This window comes from Camelus ferus, chromosome 33 (assembly GCF_009834535.1).
Source record: "Camelus ferus isolate YT-003-E chromosome 33, BCGSAC_Cfer_1.0, whole genome shotgun sequence".
NCBI lineage: Eukaryota > Metazoa > Chordata > Mammalia > Artiodactyla > Camelidae > Camelus > Camelus ferus.
The window spans coordinates 14,891,653-14,909,317 of NC_045728.1; the positions used below are offsets into that span (position 1 = coordinate 14,891,653).

Consider the following 17,665-nt stretch of genomic DNA (forward strand, 5'->3'; position numbering starts at 1 on the left):
TTTACAATATTGTGTTAATTTCTGGTGTACAGCATAGTGATTCAGTTATACAGATATATTCCTTTTCATATTCTTTTTCATTATAGGCTATTAAAAGGTATTGAATAGAGTTCCCTGTGCTATCCAGTAGGACTTTGTTGTTTATCTATTTTATATATAGTAGTATCTGAAAATCTAGAGTTCCCAGTTTATCCCTCCACCCACCCACCCCCTTCCCCCTTGGTAACCATGTTTGTTTTCTATGTCTGTGAGTCTGTTTCTGCTTTGTAAATAAGTTCATTTGTGTCTTTTTTTTAGATTCCACATGTAAGTGATGTCATATGATATTTTTCTTTCTCTTTCTGGCTTACTTCACTTAGTGTGACAAACTCCAGGTCCATCCATGTTGCTGCAAATGGCATTATTTTATTCTTTTTTATGGCTGAGTAGTACTCTATCGTGTGTGTGTGTGTGTGTGTGTGTGTACATCTTCTTTATCCAATCATCTGTCAATGGACATTTGGGTTGCTTCCATGTCTTGGCTATTGTAAAAAGTCCTGCTATGAACATTGAGGTGCATGTATCTTTTCAAATTATAGTTTCCTCTGGATATATGCCCAGGAGGGGGATTGCTGGATCATATGGTAAGCTTATTTTTAGTTTTTTAAAATTCATATTCATACTGTTTTCCGTAATGGCTACACCAAACTACACTGCCACCAGCAGTGTAGGAGGGTTCCCTTTTGTCCACACCCTCTCCAGCATTTGTCATTTGTGGGCTTTTTAATGATGGCCATTCTGACTGGTGTTCTAAACCTCTCTGTTTCAGATAAGCGTCCCTATTTACCTGGCAATCATTTGCTAGTAAGGGTTCTAAGTAAAGCTAATTAAGTGGGAAGGAAAGCGAATGAGGGACAGAGTGATGGTGGGAGCCCTGCCCTGCACGCTGCCAGCTCCTCAAGTCACTGCCTCAGTCCCCTCTCCGGGCCACCAGGAAGAACATCCTGGTGTAGTCGGACCGATTATCCAAGAGGGTCTCAGCTGCTCGCGGAGCCTTCTCCAGCTTTTCAATGGTGAAGCTGATCTCCTGCAGGGCCTCCAGCAGGAATTTCTCCTCCAGGGGCAGTGTGGGGAACCACTTGTCCCCCACCATGTAGAAGCTGGAACCGAAGGTCCCACTCAGCACCAGATGGCCCCTGGGCCGGAGCAGGGTCTTGATGTGGCGCAGGGCATCCCGGCAGGCCCCCAGGGTGGGGCAGGCAGCCTCGAGGCACAGGGAGGAAATGAGGCAGTTGGCCGGGGGCAGGACCGCAGGTTCCAGGGGCCGTTCTTTCAGGATATCACACTTGAGCACCTGGCGGACAGCTTTCCTTAGGCGCTCCTCCTTCTCCGCCCACCTGTCTCTGGGGTGGAGGGAAGAGGAAAGAGGGGCCAGCTGGGTCATGCTCATCCCGTGGAGTGCACACATCACCCCTGGCCACTCTCTGCCTGGCACACAGACTCTCAGAATATCAGGAAACCGGTTTTACAGATGAAGAAACTGAGTCCCGGAGAGAGACCTGGCGAAGCCAGCCGTGGACAAGCCCAGGACCTGTCGACCCTGCGGTCAGCACTCTGTCCAGCTACAGGCTGTCTCCTGGCAATGCGCTTCTGGCGGGTAGCCTGTTCTCTTTCTGCTAGTCCATGTTTAACACGACGCAGGCAAGTGCTCCCAGAAATGGGAAGTCTGCCTGGAACCAGCTGAGCAAAGCTACAAATTTTGTTGCCCTCCCCCTCCCCCATTTCTCCATTACATTTCCTCCCCTGTGTCCCCCGGCCCCTCCACTCAACCTCCTCATCACCTCGCTTGTTCACTTCTTACCTATACCCGTTCTCAGGATGCGAGCCTCATTCACATATTTAAAAAAATTTTTTTGTAATTGAGGTATAGTTGACTTACAATGTTATGTTAGTTTCAGGTGTACGGCAAAAGGATTCAGTTATACAAGGTCTCATTCATATTCAGGTATGAGTAAGAACTAGCACTTAACGGTTTACTCTGCCTAGCTCCATATTTTTTAAAAAGTCATAGTATTAAGCAAAAGGAATAAGAATCTAATGTGCAACTTCAACCACCTGACCTAACTAGGGAGGGTAATATTTGAGGAATGGAGGCCTATGGTGGACCTTCCTGGTGCTTTGAAATTGAATGAAAATACACAAGATAAGTAAATTCTCTTCTACCTGCAGTGCAAGTTGGGTCTTAAGTCTAATCTCCACCTCTGGGATCCACAAAAAGATTCCACAAGTTTAGGGCCCCCTGGAGGTTGTAATTGGAACAGCAGGGCACCAGCCAATCAGCATGGAGGCAGCTGGGCTGCTTCTCCGTCCGCTTGGGCACAGATGTTGGCGTTCTAGGTGGGCTTCCGTGCCTGTTTCTTCCTGGCTCCAGGTTTGTCTCTAGCCAGCTCTTTCTGTTCCCTCTTTTGGTCTTTATAGGATCACAGCTCACTCCCCCTCCTTTCTTCCTCTTGGGGCCCCACTGACTTGAAGCTCTTCCTTCTTGGTCTCCATCAGCCCTGCCGTTTCTACATGAGCCCCATGGAAAGTTCTTGATTCAGGAGCTAAGTGAAGCTCCTGGTATTGTGGAAATCCAAAAGCAAACAACAAACCCCCTACCTGTTCCCCTCAAGCTCACACACGTATTTCACCACCGGGGACCAGTCAAACGCCCCCGGCTCCTTCTTCAGCCACTTCTCCAGCTCCTGGCGGTTCTTGTCCGTGTAGTCCGAGGCCACGATCACCTCGAAAGTCTCGCAGGCAGAGAGGAGCTGGTAGATGGTGGGCCCAGAGCCGATGTCAATCAGGAGTTTTCCTTTCAGTCCACCTGTTTTAGAACAGGAACATCCATTCTGAGTCAGCAGTCCTAAGGCAGGGCTCTGAGGTCCACGCTTCCGGAAAGGCTATGCTCTCCCTGTCCTACTGGGAGAGGCTACAGGGAGTTGACCATCTGGAGATGTAAACTCCAGGACGGGGAACTTTGCCTGCGCTAACAGCCCCAGTGCACTGGGCATCGCGGGTAAGAGGGGAGAGTTAGGAGCAGAGGAGCTTGCTTGGGGCAAGGAGCAGAGGACTATCTTTGACATTTCAATTGCCAATTTACTGTAAATAAGTGTCCAGAGAAGAAACCTGAATCCCAGTCTTGACAACACTGGTTTCCTTGTTCCAAGCACTCTTTGCCGATGTGCCTTATGGCGCCGCTGAGACCATCTATAACATTCCAAAGGTCATTCAGCAAACATTTATTGAGTACCAACTGTATTCCCAGAAATCTGCTTGGCAGTGTGGGGACTAGATGGAGGATACAGGGGCTGCTCACAGAGCCCTTGGTCTCCCCTTACTGTACTGCCTTCTCTCCAGCCACGAGTGGCTGGGTTGACGCTAAATATTAATAGCGTTTGGGCTCTGGCAAGAGGCTTCCAAGATAAACAACAAGGCCACGAGGAGGGAAAACTAGCTGGACCCCAAGGTCCTGACCAGCTGTGGGACTTAGCCTGCTCTCTTGCTCCTGGGCTCTGCTGCCACGCTGAGTTTGTCTGTTTGTTGTTGTAATGGTAGGGTATGGTGGCCGATCAGTTAAGGCAGGCATCAAAGGTTTAGGAAAATTTGATGCAGAAAATTTTTAATTGGGAAAATTCTAGCTATTGGGCTATGTTTTCTTCTCATGTGAATTATGAAAAGATACCCACTATTTGATTTTATTGGTCCAGCCAGCCTATCATATTTCTTCCCTTAGGGGCAAATCTGAGAGCCACCCACCCGCAAGGTTTTCATGGGTCACAGTGGTGATCCGGCCGAAGAGCAAAGGCCACTATGAATTTGGAGCAAGGCCACCTACACTTTCTGGTGCCCTTGTGGCTTCTTTGGCCACTAATAGGGAGCAGACAGGCCCACGAAGGGCCACAAAGACCACAGCTCTTAGGTTTTATTGGAGGAGAAAAATCTGACCTGAGAAATTTTGAGGGCATCTCGCTATGTACCACACGTCAAGTACACATAAAATCTTCCTGTCAGGCAGTTCCACACACTCTGAAGATCCAAAGTTCCTGTTAATTATCTGGCTACTCTCTCCACTCCCACTATTGAAGAAGAGCAGCCTCTGATTTAAAATTTGCATGGCCACCCTTCCTCCCACAAACCTCCCCCAGGGTGGAAGGAGCCTGGCACCTGGTTTAAAAGTAGCATTGTAATGTTTTAGCAGGAAATGGAGGACTTCCTTAGCCATAGGGTCCTGGTCCAACTTGAAGTACTCCAGGTAGGACGTGGGTTCAAAATTCGTCTGATAAACATCAGGCTTCTTGGATTCCTGAAGAGCCATGGAGGGCAGTGGGCTTTGTCCAGGAGGAAGCAGCAACTGGTCTGATTGCCTGGGCCCTTCCTGGTGGCACTTAGGCTCAGTCCCACCCCCTCCCCTCAAACCAAACACTTGGATGAAGGCCATGAAGCCAATGAAGGACGTTTCCTGAACTCCTCTCCCTTTGGCCATTCACCTCTGTCAACACTCACCTCCTCCCGTCCGTCCTCCAGCGGCAGACACCACTGCAGCTCCCAGGCTTTCGAGTGGCTTTGGCCTCCATGGAAAGGTTTCTAGGCTCTTTTGCTTCATCTATTGCATCCTATTCTACAGCGGTTTTCCAAACTATTGAAAAAGCAGACCTAATTTTTAAACTAAATCCCCTGTGAAGCCCCAGTATAGATGACAGATAATAGGATGGCGATGCCTTAGTTGGCTTTTCATCTTTAGAGCTGTCTGAACTACACCCGCCCTCAGCACAACACCTTGGTTGGTGCCCTGGACAACTGAATGAATGCTGATAATATTTAGTAAAATCGGGAAGACAGAAGAACAGGTTTTGGTTAAGGACTGAGGAGGGTGAGAAGATGAGAAGAAATGGGTTTAGTTGTGAGCATGCTCAGCTTGAGGCTGAAAAATCTAATCTAACCTGGACACAAGTCTAGAACTCACAGGGAGATCTGAGCTGGAGCTGCAGACTTTGTGGGATGTGTGTGCCAAGCTGTTCTATAACTGAACTGAATTTCTTCTTCAAGCCCCATTCAGATGAGTGATGGACATTAAATCTCAACCTTATAGTCTTCCTTCAGCAGGGGTGGGGGTGGGGAGCTGACTTGGTGCCAGGCAGGGGGGCTGGCACCTACAGACGTTACATTGTATAATCTGGTCCCTGATCACTGATTAATAAAGGTTCAGCATCCCCTTTACCCAACCTCCATGCCTGTATCCCTCTCTCTCTGTCGCATTTCCATTCCTCACTCAGGAGCAAGGGAAACCCCTCCCCAGTTCCTCAGGATGCCCTGGGCTGAGAAACCACCGTGGTAACATTTCTTCTTCTCCCACACTGTGTTGAGAATAAGGACAATCCGGGATCTCAATGCTTTCTAGCCCAAAAAGGGCACAGTTTCCTATGTTCCCATTTTCCTAAATAAGAAAGGACAGAGGAGAAATTAAAATGTAATTAACAATACAAATTTGGTTTTTTATATACCGAACTCTGATTCTAAAAACAGAAGGTAAGCCTTTTTAAAAAAGTTATTCATAGAATATTCAAAAGTTGACAGTATATAAAACCACAGAGAAATTACAAAAGTTCCTAGAAGTAGAAATAATATATAGTAATATACTCTGATCATAATGCAATAAAATGAGTATTAATTATAAAATCAGAAAACAAGAGACTCTACCACATAGAAATTTCTTTCATTTTCTGTTAAACACTTTTGATCAATGAGAAAACCAAAACAAAAATCAAAAACTATATAGAAAAAAATTCTACAGATAAGAATCTGTAAAACACAGATAAAGCAGAGGAAGAGTGATGATCTTAAATACTTATATTAATAAATAGAAAAATAATGAATTAGGTTTCAAATCGAGACGTTAAAAAAAGAATTAATACATTTAAAGAAAGCATAAGGATGAAATTGATGAAATAAAAGCTGACATTAAAAAAAGAAGGAAGTAATAAGCACAGAAGGCAGATAGCAGTGACGGAGTGAGCTGGATGAGTGAGATGAAGAAACGCAGGCAGAGGATGTAAACGTCACTTCAAAAGCATTTCTGCGAAGGGGAAGAAAGACATCAGGCAGCAGCTGAAGGTGGATAAGACTTAGAGATAGAAACACTAAATATTTTGACAGTAGAGGGAAAAAGTCAAGGATGGGTGCCAATACAAGTCAGATTGATGGGAACGAGCAAGAAACTGAGAGTTCACAGCTGGAAATTGTGTTTTTCCTGAAAATAACGAGTACAGAGAGGTGCAGGTGTTTGAGATTTGAGGTGAGAACAAACAGCCAAGGGAGGGCAAAGACCAGGGAAATACAGAATTATTAGAATATTTTCAAAGGCTGGGATAACTTGGTAGGTAGTTCATTCTTACCAGAAATGTGGTTTTCTCCAGCGTGCTTAGAAGTCTGGGTGCAGGAGAAGTGAAGATGCCAGACTGATGTAATGTCGGGATTTTCCTAAGCAGGTGAAACAGAAGGTAGGTGGGCAAGGAAGGTAGATGAGAAAGCCGTCTATTCATTTATTCAAAATGCATTCATTGAGCGCCAGATAATAGGGAGACGTTTAAGAGCATAGGTCTGCAGCTGAACTGCTTCGATGCAAAATCCAGCACCACCATTTGTAAGTTATATCCTTGGACAGGCAGGCTATTTAAACTTTTTTCCTTTTTTGCCTCTGTTTTTTATCTGGAACTCATGAGGATAGTAACTTACCTCACAGAGTTGCTGAGAAGATTAAATGAGTTAATTCAAGGAACTTAGAACAGAAATTTCACTTCTGACCCTGATGGAGTAATCAACAGCGGAGTTGCCTTTTACTATAAACAGCTGCAAAACTGGACGAAATGTATGAGGCAGCTGCTCTCAGGCACCGGGCAACAGGCAGTGCACAGCTGCAATCCCCGAGGGAAGGCAAACACATAAAGTGAGCCCGCGACTCACCAGCTGTCTGCCTGGGGACAGTTTTCTGATTGCAGGACAGCAAGGTGAGACCCAAGAAGAGTCCAGCAGTCCTGCTGAGCTGAGGAAGCAAAGACCAGAGTTTGGAGCTGCTGGAGCAAATGGAACTTGTGGAACTTGTGCCAAGAAGGAGGGAGTCACATAGAGGGGTCCCCGACAGTCTACGTGGGCATGTATTCATTTGCTAGGACTGCCGTAACAAAGGTCACAAACTGGGTGGCTTAAACAACAGAAATGTATTCTCTCATAATTCTGGAGGCTGGAAGTCCAAAATCCAGGTGTCAGCAAGGTTGGTTTCTTCTGAGGGCTGTGAGGGACGGTCTGTTCCATGCCTGCCCCCTGGTGTCTGGTGGTTTGCTGTCAATCTTTGTGGTTCATTGGCTTGAGGATGTGTCACCTTGATCTTCTCCCACATGGCTTTCTCTCTGTGCAAGTCTCTGTGTCCAGTATCCTTTTTTATAAGGACACCCATTATATTGGATTAGGACCCACTCTAATGACATCATTTTAAATTTAATTACCTTTATAAAGACCCTATTTCCAAATCAAGATTACATTTGAGATATTAGGGATTAAGACTTCAATGTATCTTTTGGGATGAATACAATTTAACCCATCACACAGGTTCCCTGTCAGGTGTTGGTCAAGAACAGGGCTGCACACGTACAGGCTGAGACTGTGTGAGAACCTGACTGTTACGGAGTTGAGAGCAGAATGAAATTATCAGACGTCACACAGTGCTGGGAGTCATTGTTCCAGCCAGAGTGCGGAGATCTTCTTGTTAGAGGACCAGCTGGGGCACCAGAAAGCTATTCTTTGGGAAGAAGGATCATATTCTGGAATAAAGCCAGCTTTAGACTCACCCTAACAAAGCCTAAAACCAAGACTTGACAGGGGCAAAGAAAGCCTCTGACAAATTAATCACCTGCCCAAACAAAACACAACACTCTTTAAGGGAAAACAACACAATCCAGACTCCTTCAGCTAGATCACCCACACAGTGAAAAAATCACTAGATAGGCCAAAAAAGGGGGAATACATTACCCATAAAAATAAAAACTATCAATGAAAACAAACTCTGAGATGATCCAGATGTTGAAATTAGCAGATGAGGACTTTAAAGCAGTAATAATAGATGCATTCAAAGAGTTAAAGGAAAATATAGTCTTGATGAGAAGCAAACAGGAAATCACAACAGAGAAAACTTTTTAAAAGAGAAATTCTAGACTGAAAATACAATTTCTAAAGTGAAGAATTCACTGGATGGTTTTGACAGCAGATTAGAAAATGGCAGAAGTGGGAGTCCGTGAACTTGAAGACAGAGCTATAAAAATTACCAATCTGAAGACAAGAGAGAAAAGAGGTTGAAACAAAAATGAACAGGATCTCAGTAACCTATGGGACAATATAAAACTGTCTAACATTTCTGTAACTAGAAGCCCTGAAGGAAAACAGGGAGAGAATGGGGTAGAAAAAGATATATAAGGAAAAATGGTCAAAGTTTCCTGAATTTGATGAAACACATCAACCTAGAGATCCAAAAAACTCACCTAACCTTCAAATAAAGAAATTCACACCTAGGAAATAAAGTACGTAGCTCAGTGGTAGAGCGTGTGCTTAGCATGCACAAGACCCTGCGTTCAAACCCCAGTCTTCCATTAAAAAAAAAAAAAAAGCCACAGCTAAGCACATCAAAGTTAGACTTCTGAAAATTGTGAAATCAAAGAAAAATGACATATTACATTCCGGAGAACAATGACACAAGAATGGCTGAGTTCCCATCAGAAACAGTGGAGACCAGGGGATACAGGATGATGTCCTCAAAACTCTGTACAAACAGATAAAAGAATTCTATATCCCTTCAAAAATGAGAGTGAAATAAAGTTGAGAGAATTTGTCACCAATAAATCTGCACTATAAAAAAGACTAAAGGAAGCTTTTCAGGCTGAAGGAAAATGGTACCTGCTAGAAACTCAGATCCAAAGGAAGGAACAAGCAGCCTTAGAAATGGCAAACTCTAGTCTCCTTTACCTCAGTTTGCTTTCTGCTTCCTCCAGACCCTCAGTCACTTTTTCTCCCTCTGCAGCCTTAAATACATCCCATTAGGAGATTTTTGTGTGCTGATCTCCCAGAGATCCAAGAGGGTCAGAGGAATAATGGAAGACTTGGACCCAGCTACACCAGGACGACTGACACAGCTTACTTGTCTGCTCAGCAACTAATTTGGGAAAGCTTCCCCTGGTCCTATTGCAGAGAGAAAAATTCAGTGAGGTGAACCAGGCAGGATTTGAGGTTATGATAAAGACTATTACAGAAGAGAGGAGAGGTGTTTTTTTTTTTAATGACATCTGACATATGATGAGCTCCTCAAATGAGACTCCCTGGGGCAGCCCTGGGCAGATGAGAATTGGCTGAAGACAGCCCAGAGCAGAAGTCCACAGGTGGGCGTCCAAGAAAAAACCCACTGGGCTTCAAGAAGCAACTATTAGAACTTCTATTTCTACTTACTTGTTAAATCCTTTAAAAAAAAAGTCTTTTTTTACTTTAGTATGTTTTATACTTAATATGGTAGTGCAGTAGTATGTGTACATAATATATAAACAAATGAACAAATATTGGGGTATAGGGTCAAAATTTAAGTGAAAATGGTTTTCACTTCATTTTTTAATGAAAAAAGGGTGGAAAATGACTGACCCCAGAGGAACTGTAAATGCTGACAAAGACTGCTTTACAGATTTCATCTTAGGACTCACACCGTTGGTATAGCCCACAAGGTTTCTGAGCCAGGTCGGCAAATTAGCATCCAGGCAGTGGTCTGAAAATACATATTCCCAGGTATCATGTCCACAGGTGCCCATTCGGAAGGTCTGGGATAGGTAACCAGATATTTGAGTGTATTTTTAAAGAAGCAGAACAAGAGTCCATGAGTTTCAGAGCACAGCTGGTGTGGGAACTGCAGTAAGAACAGAGTATGGGAACCGACCTTCTCCTAACACGCCTCAGGGGCTGCAAGACGAAGGAATTTTGAGAAGAACTGGGAGAGCTGGGCAGATGGTCTGTCCAGCTGGGAGACGCTGGGCAAGGGACTAAAACAAGAGATACAATTATCTGATCTAAGGGATCCTGTAAGAGGGCGCAAGGAGATCGTGGCTTTCATAGATCCTGAGGGCTATCATAGCACCGTCCTGTGGACTGGAGTAGGGTTGACCAGATGACTCTACTCCACAAGCTGTCTTCAGACTCTTTGCTCCTCTTCACCGTTACTACCCTGCCCCATTTCGGGCTCTCATCATCCCTTAGCTGAGAAGTTAATAATAACAACCCTTTCTTCAACAAGTCAGCAGCATAGGGGGTTGGAGATTTAAGATCAATAACAGATGCAATGCGTGGACCTAGTTTGGCTCCTAATTCAAACAGATCCACATTAAAAAAGTTATTTTTGAGGAAATCAGGAAAATCTGCATATGGACTGAGTGATGATCCTAAGGAATCATCTCTAATTCTTGAAGGCGTATGAATGACGTCAAAGTTATATATATACAAGAGAACTTCATTTTTAAAGAATACATACCTTGAAGGATGTAGTGGGGCGAGGGGAAGGATATGATGCCTGGAATTGTGCATAAAATACCTCGACAGAAACAGAGAAGAGGGAAGAGAAAGGAAAGAAAAAGAAGGAAGGAAAGAAAAAGAAGGAAGGAAAGAAAGAAGACTGCATGGAGCGAGTGTGGCAAAATCTTGCTAACGTTGAATCTCGGTGACAGGCTTCCTCATACTATTCTACTTTTGGGTGTCTTTGACATTTTTCATTTAAAGAAAGTTTTCAGCAAAGAACTGAAACAGTGTCTGGCACGCAGTGTTATATAAGTATTGGCGTTTGTCGTCATAAAAGCTGTGTTCTTAACACAGTTAACACAGTTCTTAACGCCAACAATATGGCGGCAAACATGGCCAACAGGATCCTGGTTCTCACACAGCCCACACGCAGCGGGAGTGGGGCCTGGACCACAACAAGTAGACAAAGGAGATAACATCAGATGGTGGCAAATGCTTTGAAGAAACAAACTTTAGATGGGACGGTCAGAGAAGACCCCACCCCCTAAGGGGTAATATTTGAGCTGAGACCTGAATTACGCATGAAGGAGGCAGCAAGGAAAAGATTTAGGCAGAGGGAACAGCACGTACATAAACCTGTTCTGTCCAGGAGAGATGGAAGGCAGCGACGCTGGGTCCAGTGGGAGAGGGAAGTGGGAGAAGATGGGTCAGAGGAGTAGACAGTGGCCAGAAAGGAGAGAGGCATGGCTGGCTAGAAAGACAGAGTCCCGTGGCAGGCAGGAAGAATACAATTAGGAAAACCCTTGCCTGCAGTAACTCGAAAGACAGACCAAGTATATACAGAACCTGTAGCTCTAAAAGAAACTTTGGGGAAAGGACCCAAATATCAGTGTATGCTGCTTGTTCCCCAGTCTTTATAGTATAGTAGTATTATCGAGATGAGTTCTCGGAAAAAATGACAAATTTCCAAGAAGAAATTAAAGGAAATAGAGTGTCTCCAGATATTTGCGTTTTGGGGGATGTAGGTAAGTGGACTGTTTCTATGCCTTATGAAACGACAGGAAATAAGACAGGAAAAGGCTTCAAGCGATACAAGCTTATTATTAAAAACTTTCTTACAGAGGGATTCAGTTCCATGGCAAACATCAAACTGAGAGTGTTCTGACTCCACCCACGCCAGCCCTTTCAGAGGGCCCCAAGGCAGCCACAAGGAAGTTGACAAGGAGGCTCTGGATTCGAGGAAGAAAAAAAAAATGACGAATAACCATAATAACACAAACAATGATAAAAGCAGTTTTGACAGCTAAGGGGAGGAAAGACCTTTTTGGGTGTGGTTACCAGCACGAGGAATGGATTGGAGGCAAAGAGATTGAAAGGTTATTTTTGAAGAAATTGAATTGCCAAACCCCCAACGTGACCCTGGCCTAATAAAAGCCTTGAAACGTTGGAGCTTAAAATCACACTCAGTCCCCGGAACCATACAGGTAGGAATCAGGCTGGTGGTGGAAGCTGTGCCATCCTGAGGGAGGTCCGACTCCCAGGACCCCCTCTGGATGGGCCAGGGCAGGTGACAGTTAAGGAATGATTTCCCAGAGGCTGGAGCCAGGGTTCAGGCAACAACAGACTAGGGGATTCCTCCCAGACCGGAGATTCAGAGCTTTCCCCATGACCAGGGCTTAGGGTCTTCACAAGCACCTGTGTGCAAGGACCCCACCATCGCTGAAGACTATGGACTCATGTGCAGTGGGTTAGATGGTGTCTCCCCAGAATCTACATCCACTGTAACTTCAGAATATGACCTTACTTGGAAATGGGGGTCTTTGCAGATGTGTTTAAGGTAAGGATTGAGATGCAAGAACCCTAAATCCAATGATGATGATCCAACGAGAGTGTCCTTACAAGAGGCAGAGACAACACACAGAGACACAAAGGGAAGACGGCTATGTAACAACACAAGCGGAGACGTGGCCACAAGCCAGGAAATGCCAACAGTCCCAGAAGCTAAAAGAAACAAGGAAAAAATTCTCTCCTAGAGTCTTCAGAGGGAACGTGGCCCTACCGATGCCTGGGTTTTGGATTTCTGGCTTCCACAACTGAGAGAACAAGTTTCTGTTGGTGTAAGCCAGCAACGTGTGGTAACATACACCGCCCTGGGAAACCAGTGCTGGGGACACTGCCTCTTTCAAACCTCTTCCCAGCAGCAGTACCAGTGACTCCTCCTCACGTGATGGTTAGAAGTCAGTCACCTGGCCACACCTAACTGCAAGGAAAATAGAGCCTGAATTTATACCAAGAAAGAGGAGAAAACCAATTACTGCAGAAAGCAGTGTTGCTGAATGTTTCCACACTGCATAGCCTGGGCTCTTGTCATTTATTTTAGCCATATATTCACGGACGGAGTGGGGTACAGATAACAGAGCTTTTAGTTCACAGGGCTGATGGCGAGGACCACACATCACTCAGAGATCCCGAAGTTTGAAACAGATACAATGACAGGATGGAGTTTTGGGCTCTTTCTCCTTGGGAGTGAATGTGTCCCATGTGTGGGAAGAAGAATGGAAGCAGATATTTGGGGATGGAAGGACAGATTGTGGCAGAAACTGCTAGCTCTTTACCAAAACTTCATCTCTCCTTCCTCTGAACATAGCTGGATGACATGTTCCTGTCCCCTTTGCACTTTGATGTGACCACGTGGTTGAGCACAGTCCAATGGAGTGAAAGCAGGAAGCACACATGATTACTGGGCCAAGGCTTTCAAAAAGCTGGCAAGCTACTTGCAAACCCTGTCTTCCCTTCTTCTGGGTAGATGAAGGCTATGACAAGGCCTTCAGAGATGGCAGGACCCAGGCTTTAGAGAAGAGCCACTGCCGACCACAAACATCCCCCTTGGACAGCCGAAGGAGTGAGACATAAACTTCAATTATATTTGAGGCATTGCATATTTCGGATCTATTTGTTACAGCAACTAACATTATCCTATACACTCAATGGAAAAGACAGGTATGGATATGCGTGAACAGGGCTTCTGATAAGGGCATGCTAAGTCTGAGATGGATGCCTGACTGACATTAACATGTATGTGTCAGTTCAGCAGTTGAGTCTGAAACTCACTGGAAAACTTGAGATGAGAGAGAAAAGTTGGGGAGGCATTAGCATGTACTAAAAGCGGCAGGAGTAGACACCACAGAGGGAAGAGGGGAAATAAGGTAAGAGGGTCAGGGAAGCCTTCAGGATAGTCTATTATAATAGCCAAAGCGCCAGCAGAGGAAGATGAAGAAGGTAGCCAGCGAGACTGAGAAGCAGCAGCCAGTGGGGTAGGGGGCAGAACGAGGAGAGTGATTCCCAAAGGAGCCAGGGACGTGGAAAGCTGCTGAGAGATCGAGCAAGGGGAAGACAGCAAGGCAGCCCTGGTGCTTTGGAAGATGGAGCCACTGATGACCTTGGCAAGACAATCTCAATGGAGTAAAAGAGGAAAAACCACAGATCAGAAAAGGTTGTAAGAAAAATGAAGGAAGACACTGTGTATTGACAGCTCTCTCTAGAATTTTGCTGTTTAAAGGAGGAGGATTTGGGTGGTAACTAAAGGGGGAGGTGGGGCCAGGGAAAGCTCTGTTAAAATGGGAGGTGTTTGCATGCTGATGGGAATAATCTGGTTGAAAGGAAGAAATGGAAGCAGCACAGAGAAGAGAAAAGGGCAGGAGCAAAGGGTTTGGAAAGCGAGAGAAAGTGAAACCCAGAGCCCAGGAGGAGGAGCTGACCTTTGACAGGAGGGCGGACGTGGAATCCATTGGACGTGTCACTCTGGGTCTCCGACTTTGGGGCTTCTTGGTCCTAAGCATTAAAGACAGCGCCATCTCCTGAAGGCAGGCAGGCAGGCAGAGGGCTGGGCTAATGTCATGTTGTTCTTGGTGCTTATTTTCTCTTGTTGTTCTTGAGACTTCAGAGGGGATCTAAATTAAATATTCCAGCCCGGTCTCCGCTGTGCTCTGGGGAATTAAGGAAAAGGTCAAGTGCCTGTGCTTGGGTAACCAGTGTTAAGGAGGAATCCAAATGGCAGGGGATTTCTGAGAATCAGGTGACTACCAGTCAACCCAAACTTGTGTGGTCCAATCCGCACCCCTACCCCTGCTCCTACCATTTTGTAACTGCCTCCTTTCCCAAGTGGGAATTAATTAGGAAAAGCCTTTTCCTTCCTCTGCCCATCAGACCAACCATCAAGCATGCACTTCCCCCATTTCACCACCTGGTGTCACTAGAAGCTCACCCTAAGCTGAGGACCCCTCTGATTCAGGTGGAGGGAGAAACTCAAACTGAAATGCTTTTAAAACAACTGCCAACAGGTGATATGGAGCCAGAGGTATCCTTGGCACTGAGGCTCTTCACAGTTGGCAAGAGTCATAAGAAGTTCAGTATTGAGAAGGGTCTTCCAAACCATTTAGGTGCATCCGTTTGAGATGGCGGGAGGTGCCAAGAGACAAGGAGAGAGGCAAAAAGACCCAGCCTAAGATCACTTCCAATCAAATAACCTGTAGACGCAAATGTCTAAGGGACTGGAGAGTCCACTGCGGCCCAGGGAATCCGGGTGTTAACCAGCCAGAGTGGGGCTGTGGAGACTTTGGGGACAGGTACTGGCTCACCGCTGTATCAGAAGGGCGGGCCTATGTAGGGGCAGGAGCTGCCTTCAGCAACCTTCCCTTATGGCTTTTCTAGGCCTTCTGAAGGTTCTCAGGGAGTAGGAATTGGTCCCGTTGCCCCTGCCCCCTGCTGCCAGCTCTCAGCCCTCAGGGAGCCAGAGCCGGGGTGCTCTGAGTCCCCTGTGCAGCCCTCCCGGGACCTGCCTGCTTCTCTCGTGGCAGCAAAGCTTTTGAGGAGCTGGATTCCCTCCGAGGCAGATCTTGCCTCAATGAAAGATGAGGCCCCATGGGTCCCCGGGGTTTGGGCTGGCTGCCAGAGCTTCCAGTCCAGACTTTTGGGATGAGAGGAGCTGGATTTGACAAGGCCAGCTGGTCAGTGGGGGGAAAAGTTGGGAGAAAAGTTGGGAGAAAAGTGTCAGGTAGAAATACTGACTCAGGAAAATGTCTGGAAGGTCAAACTGAACTTTCTCCCAAGTAGTTTAAGGCATTTCTCTTCTGCCATATTCTCCCCTTATGCAGAATATGGACCACATCCCCCCTTACACAACCCAATCCGGTATAGAAGGGGCCCCAAAGGGTCCAAAGCCCCTTACAAGGGGCTGCGCTTTCCAGGTCACTTTCCAGACCTATCTGAGCAGTAGATGCACCTGCAGCCAGCGTCCACTAGGTGGAGACAGAGTCCCAGTGATGCCAGCAGGGGACCCGAGGCTCCTGGGTCCTGCCTTTGAGGGCTGCAGCCCTGGAAATGAATGTCTAGGCCACCAGCCCGACTCCCAGGCCAGCCTCGAGCCTGCCCCTTCACACCACACCACCCCACCAATTCATAACTTTCATTTTTATAGCACCGTGGCACTTAGAAAGCTGATTCACTTGCCTTATTTCAGTTGACAGTGTCCTGAGAGGTGACAGGGCAGGCATTATGGGACCCCACTTTACTGCTGAGGAAATAGAACCTCAGAGCGGTTTTGATTTACAGTCAGGTCACACAGTGAATGGCAGAGCTGGCCTCAGGTCCTCTTGACTCTGAACACCAGGTAGTCGCAGCCAGAACTCATCCCCGTCCCTTAGGGGGCGCCCAGCACAGCAGCCACCACACTACAGCAAATCAGAGTAGAGCCTGGGTGCTTGGTTCCATGCGCCCATAGGCTACACCCTGACGGGGCCCATCTGGGCTTCAGGATGCTGTCATGCCCTGAGGCCAGGCCCAGCCCAGCCTCCTGGGACTTGAGGGCACTCAGAGAAGCAGACAGGGCCAGCCAGCCTGGTGATGGGCACCACTGCACCCTGGAATGGGGGAGCAGGCAGGACACCATCCCACAGGAGCCCGCAGCTTCCCTCCACTCACCAGACCTGCCAGGTGTGCCGGGTGGAGGGAGGTGGGCCCATGGCTAAGGTGGGACTTACGTCTGCCCTTGGCAAGGCTACTGAGAATGAAGGAAAGCTTCTCGTGCCTACATTTCCAGTAAATTCTGGGCAGGCGCGTGAATGAGGCAGAAAAAAGCTTGGGGATAGAGGCTTTGATTCAACACGGGATGTCCCTTCTCATTACAAGGAGTGGAAGGTGTGAGAACATACAACTGAAAGGAAATTGTCAAACCTGGGTGGGTGGGGCCAGGAGCTGGGAGGACTCCTTGGCAGGAGGCCTGTCAGAGAAGAAACAACGGACCTGTTGGAATGAGAAGTCTTGGCTTCAAGCCCCACCTTTACCACCGACAGCTGTAGAGTCATGGTCTCAGTTTACCCATCTGTAAAATGCAGCCAGTGCTCAGCACCTCACAGGGGCTGTGAAAGCAGAGGGAGGCTCCCAAGTGTCCTCAGAATAGCAGATCCTTCTGTGGGTGAGCAGGGGCTGGAGGGCCATGATTTTCTCACTGTTGTCCCACCCTGGGGACTCCGTGAGAGGGCAGACTTGGGGACTCAGTGCCAGGCATTGTCTCTGCACCAGCCTCCCTGGGGAGAGGAAGAGGAACGAGGTGCAGCCAGCCGGATACAGTCCTGAGCTGCGGAAAGCAGCAGCTTTGCTATTAATGTAGTCGGTAAATAAATAAAGGAGGGCTGAAGCTTAGTGTACAGCAATCAGTTTACAACTACAGGGTACTTAGCGCTGCAGGGGGCTGCAGGGCTGCGGAGTCAGGTTTAAAAGAGTGAGTTCACTTTCACTGAGGTGCCCCCTGGGGAGCAGAAAACACAGCCCAGAGAGGAGCCCGCCCTCCTGCCAAGCCACGAGGGGCATGGGCTGGGGGTAGGGATGGCCAGGCTGGGCCCGGAGCCACAGAGAGCTGGCGGATGGCCGCCCATCACAGCCCAGCCCAGGACCAGGTCCATGCATGCGGGCACACACGCACATGCGCGCGCACACACACAAACACATAGTGATGCCCAGGCAGCTCCCTGCCTGAACTGTGTACTCTTCTGGGCTGGCTGCTTCTCCCTTTGCACATGGCAAACACAGTTCAGGCATCTCTAGGAACCGCCAT

The 17,665-nt window shown here is 47.0% G+C and overlaps 1 protein-coding gene across 3 annotated transcripts; it reads right to left on the minus strand.

Moving 5' to 3' along the window:
* Nucleotides 1-664: 664 nt before the first annotated feature.
* NNMT (nicotinamide N-methyltransferase) lies at nt 665-14,829 on the minus strand. 3 transcript variants are annotated; one of them, XM_032472653.1, is made up of 6 exons: nt 14,313-14,829; nt 6,414-6,498; nt 5,349-5,455; nt 4,525-4,657; nt 2,638-2,845; nt 665-1,382 (listed from the first exon to the last, which is right to left on the minus strand). In XM_032472653.1, exons 4-6 carry the CDS (start codon nt 4,622-4,624, stop codon nt 950-952), a joined length of 741 nt encoding a protein of 246 aa, XP_032328544.1. In that variant the 5' UTR covers nt 4,625-4,657; nt 5,349-5,455; nt 6,414-6,498; nt 14,313-14,829; the 3' UTR covers nt 665-949. The 3 variants fall into 3 exon arrangements, with proteins under 3 accessions (XP_032328544.1, XP_032328543.1, XP_032328542.1); XM_032472652.1 differs by lacking the exon at nt 6,414-6,498 and having other exon boundaries at nt 4,525-5,455; XM_032472651.1 differs by lacking the exons at nt 4,525-4,657; nt 5,349-5,455; nt 6,414-6,498; nt 14,313-14,829 and adding an exon at nt 4,186-4,435.
* Between the last annotated feature and the right edge of the window lie 2,836 nt (nt 14,830-17,665).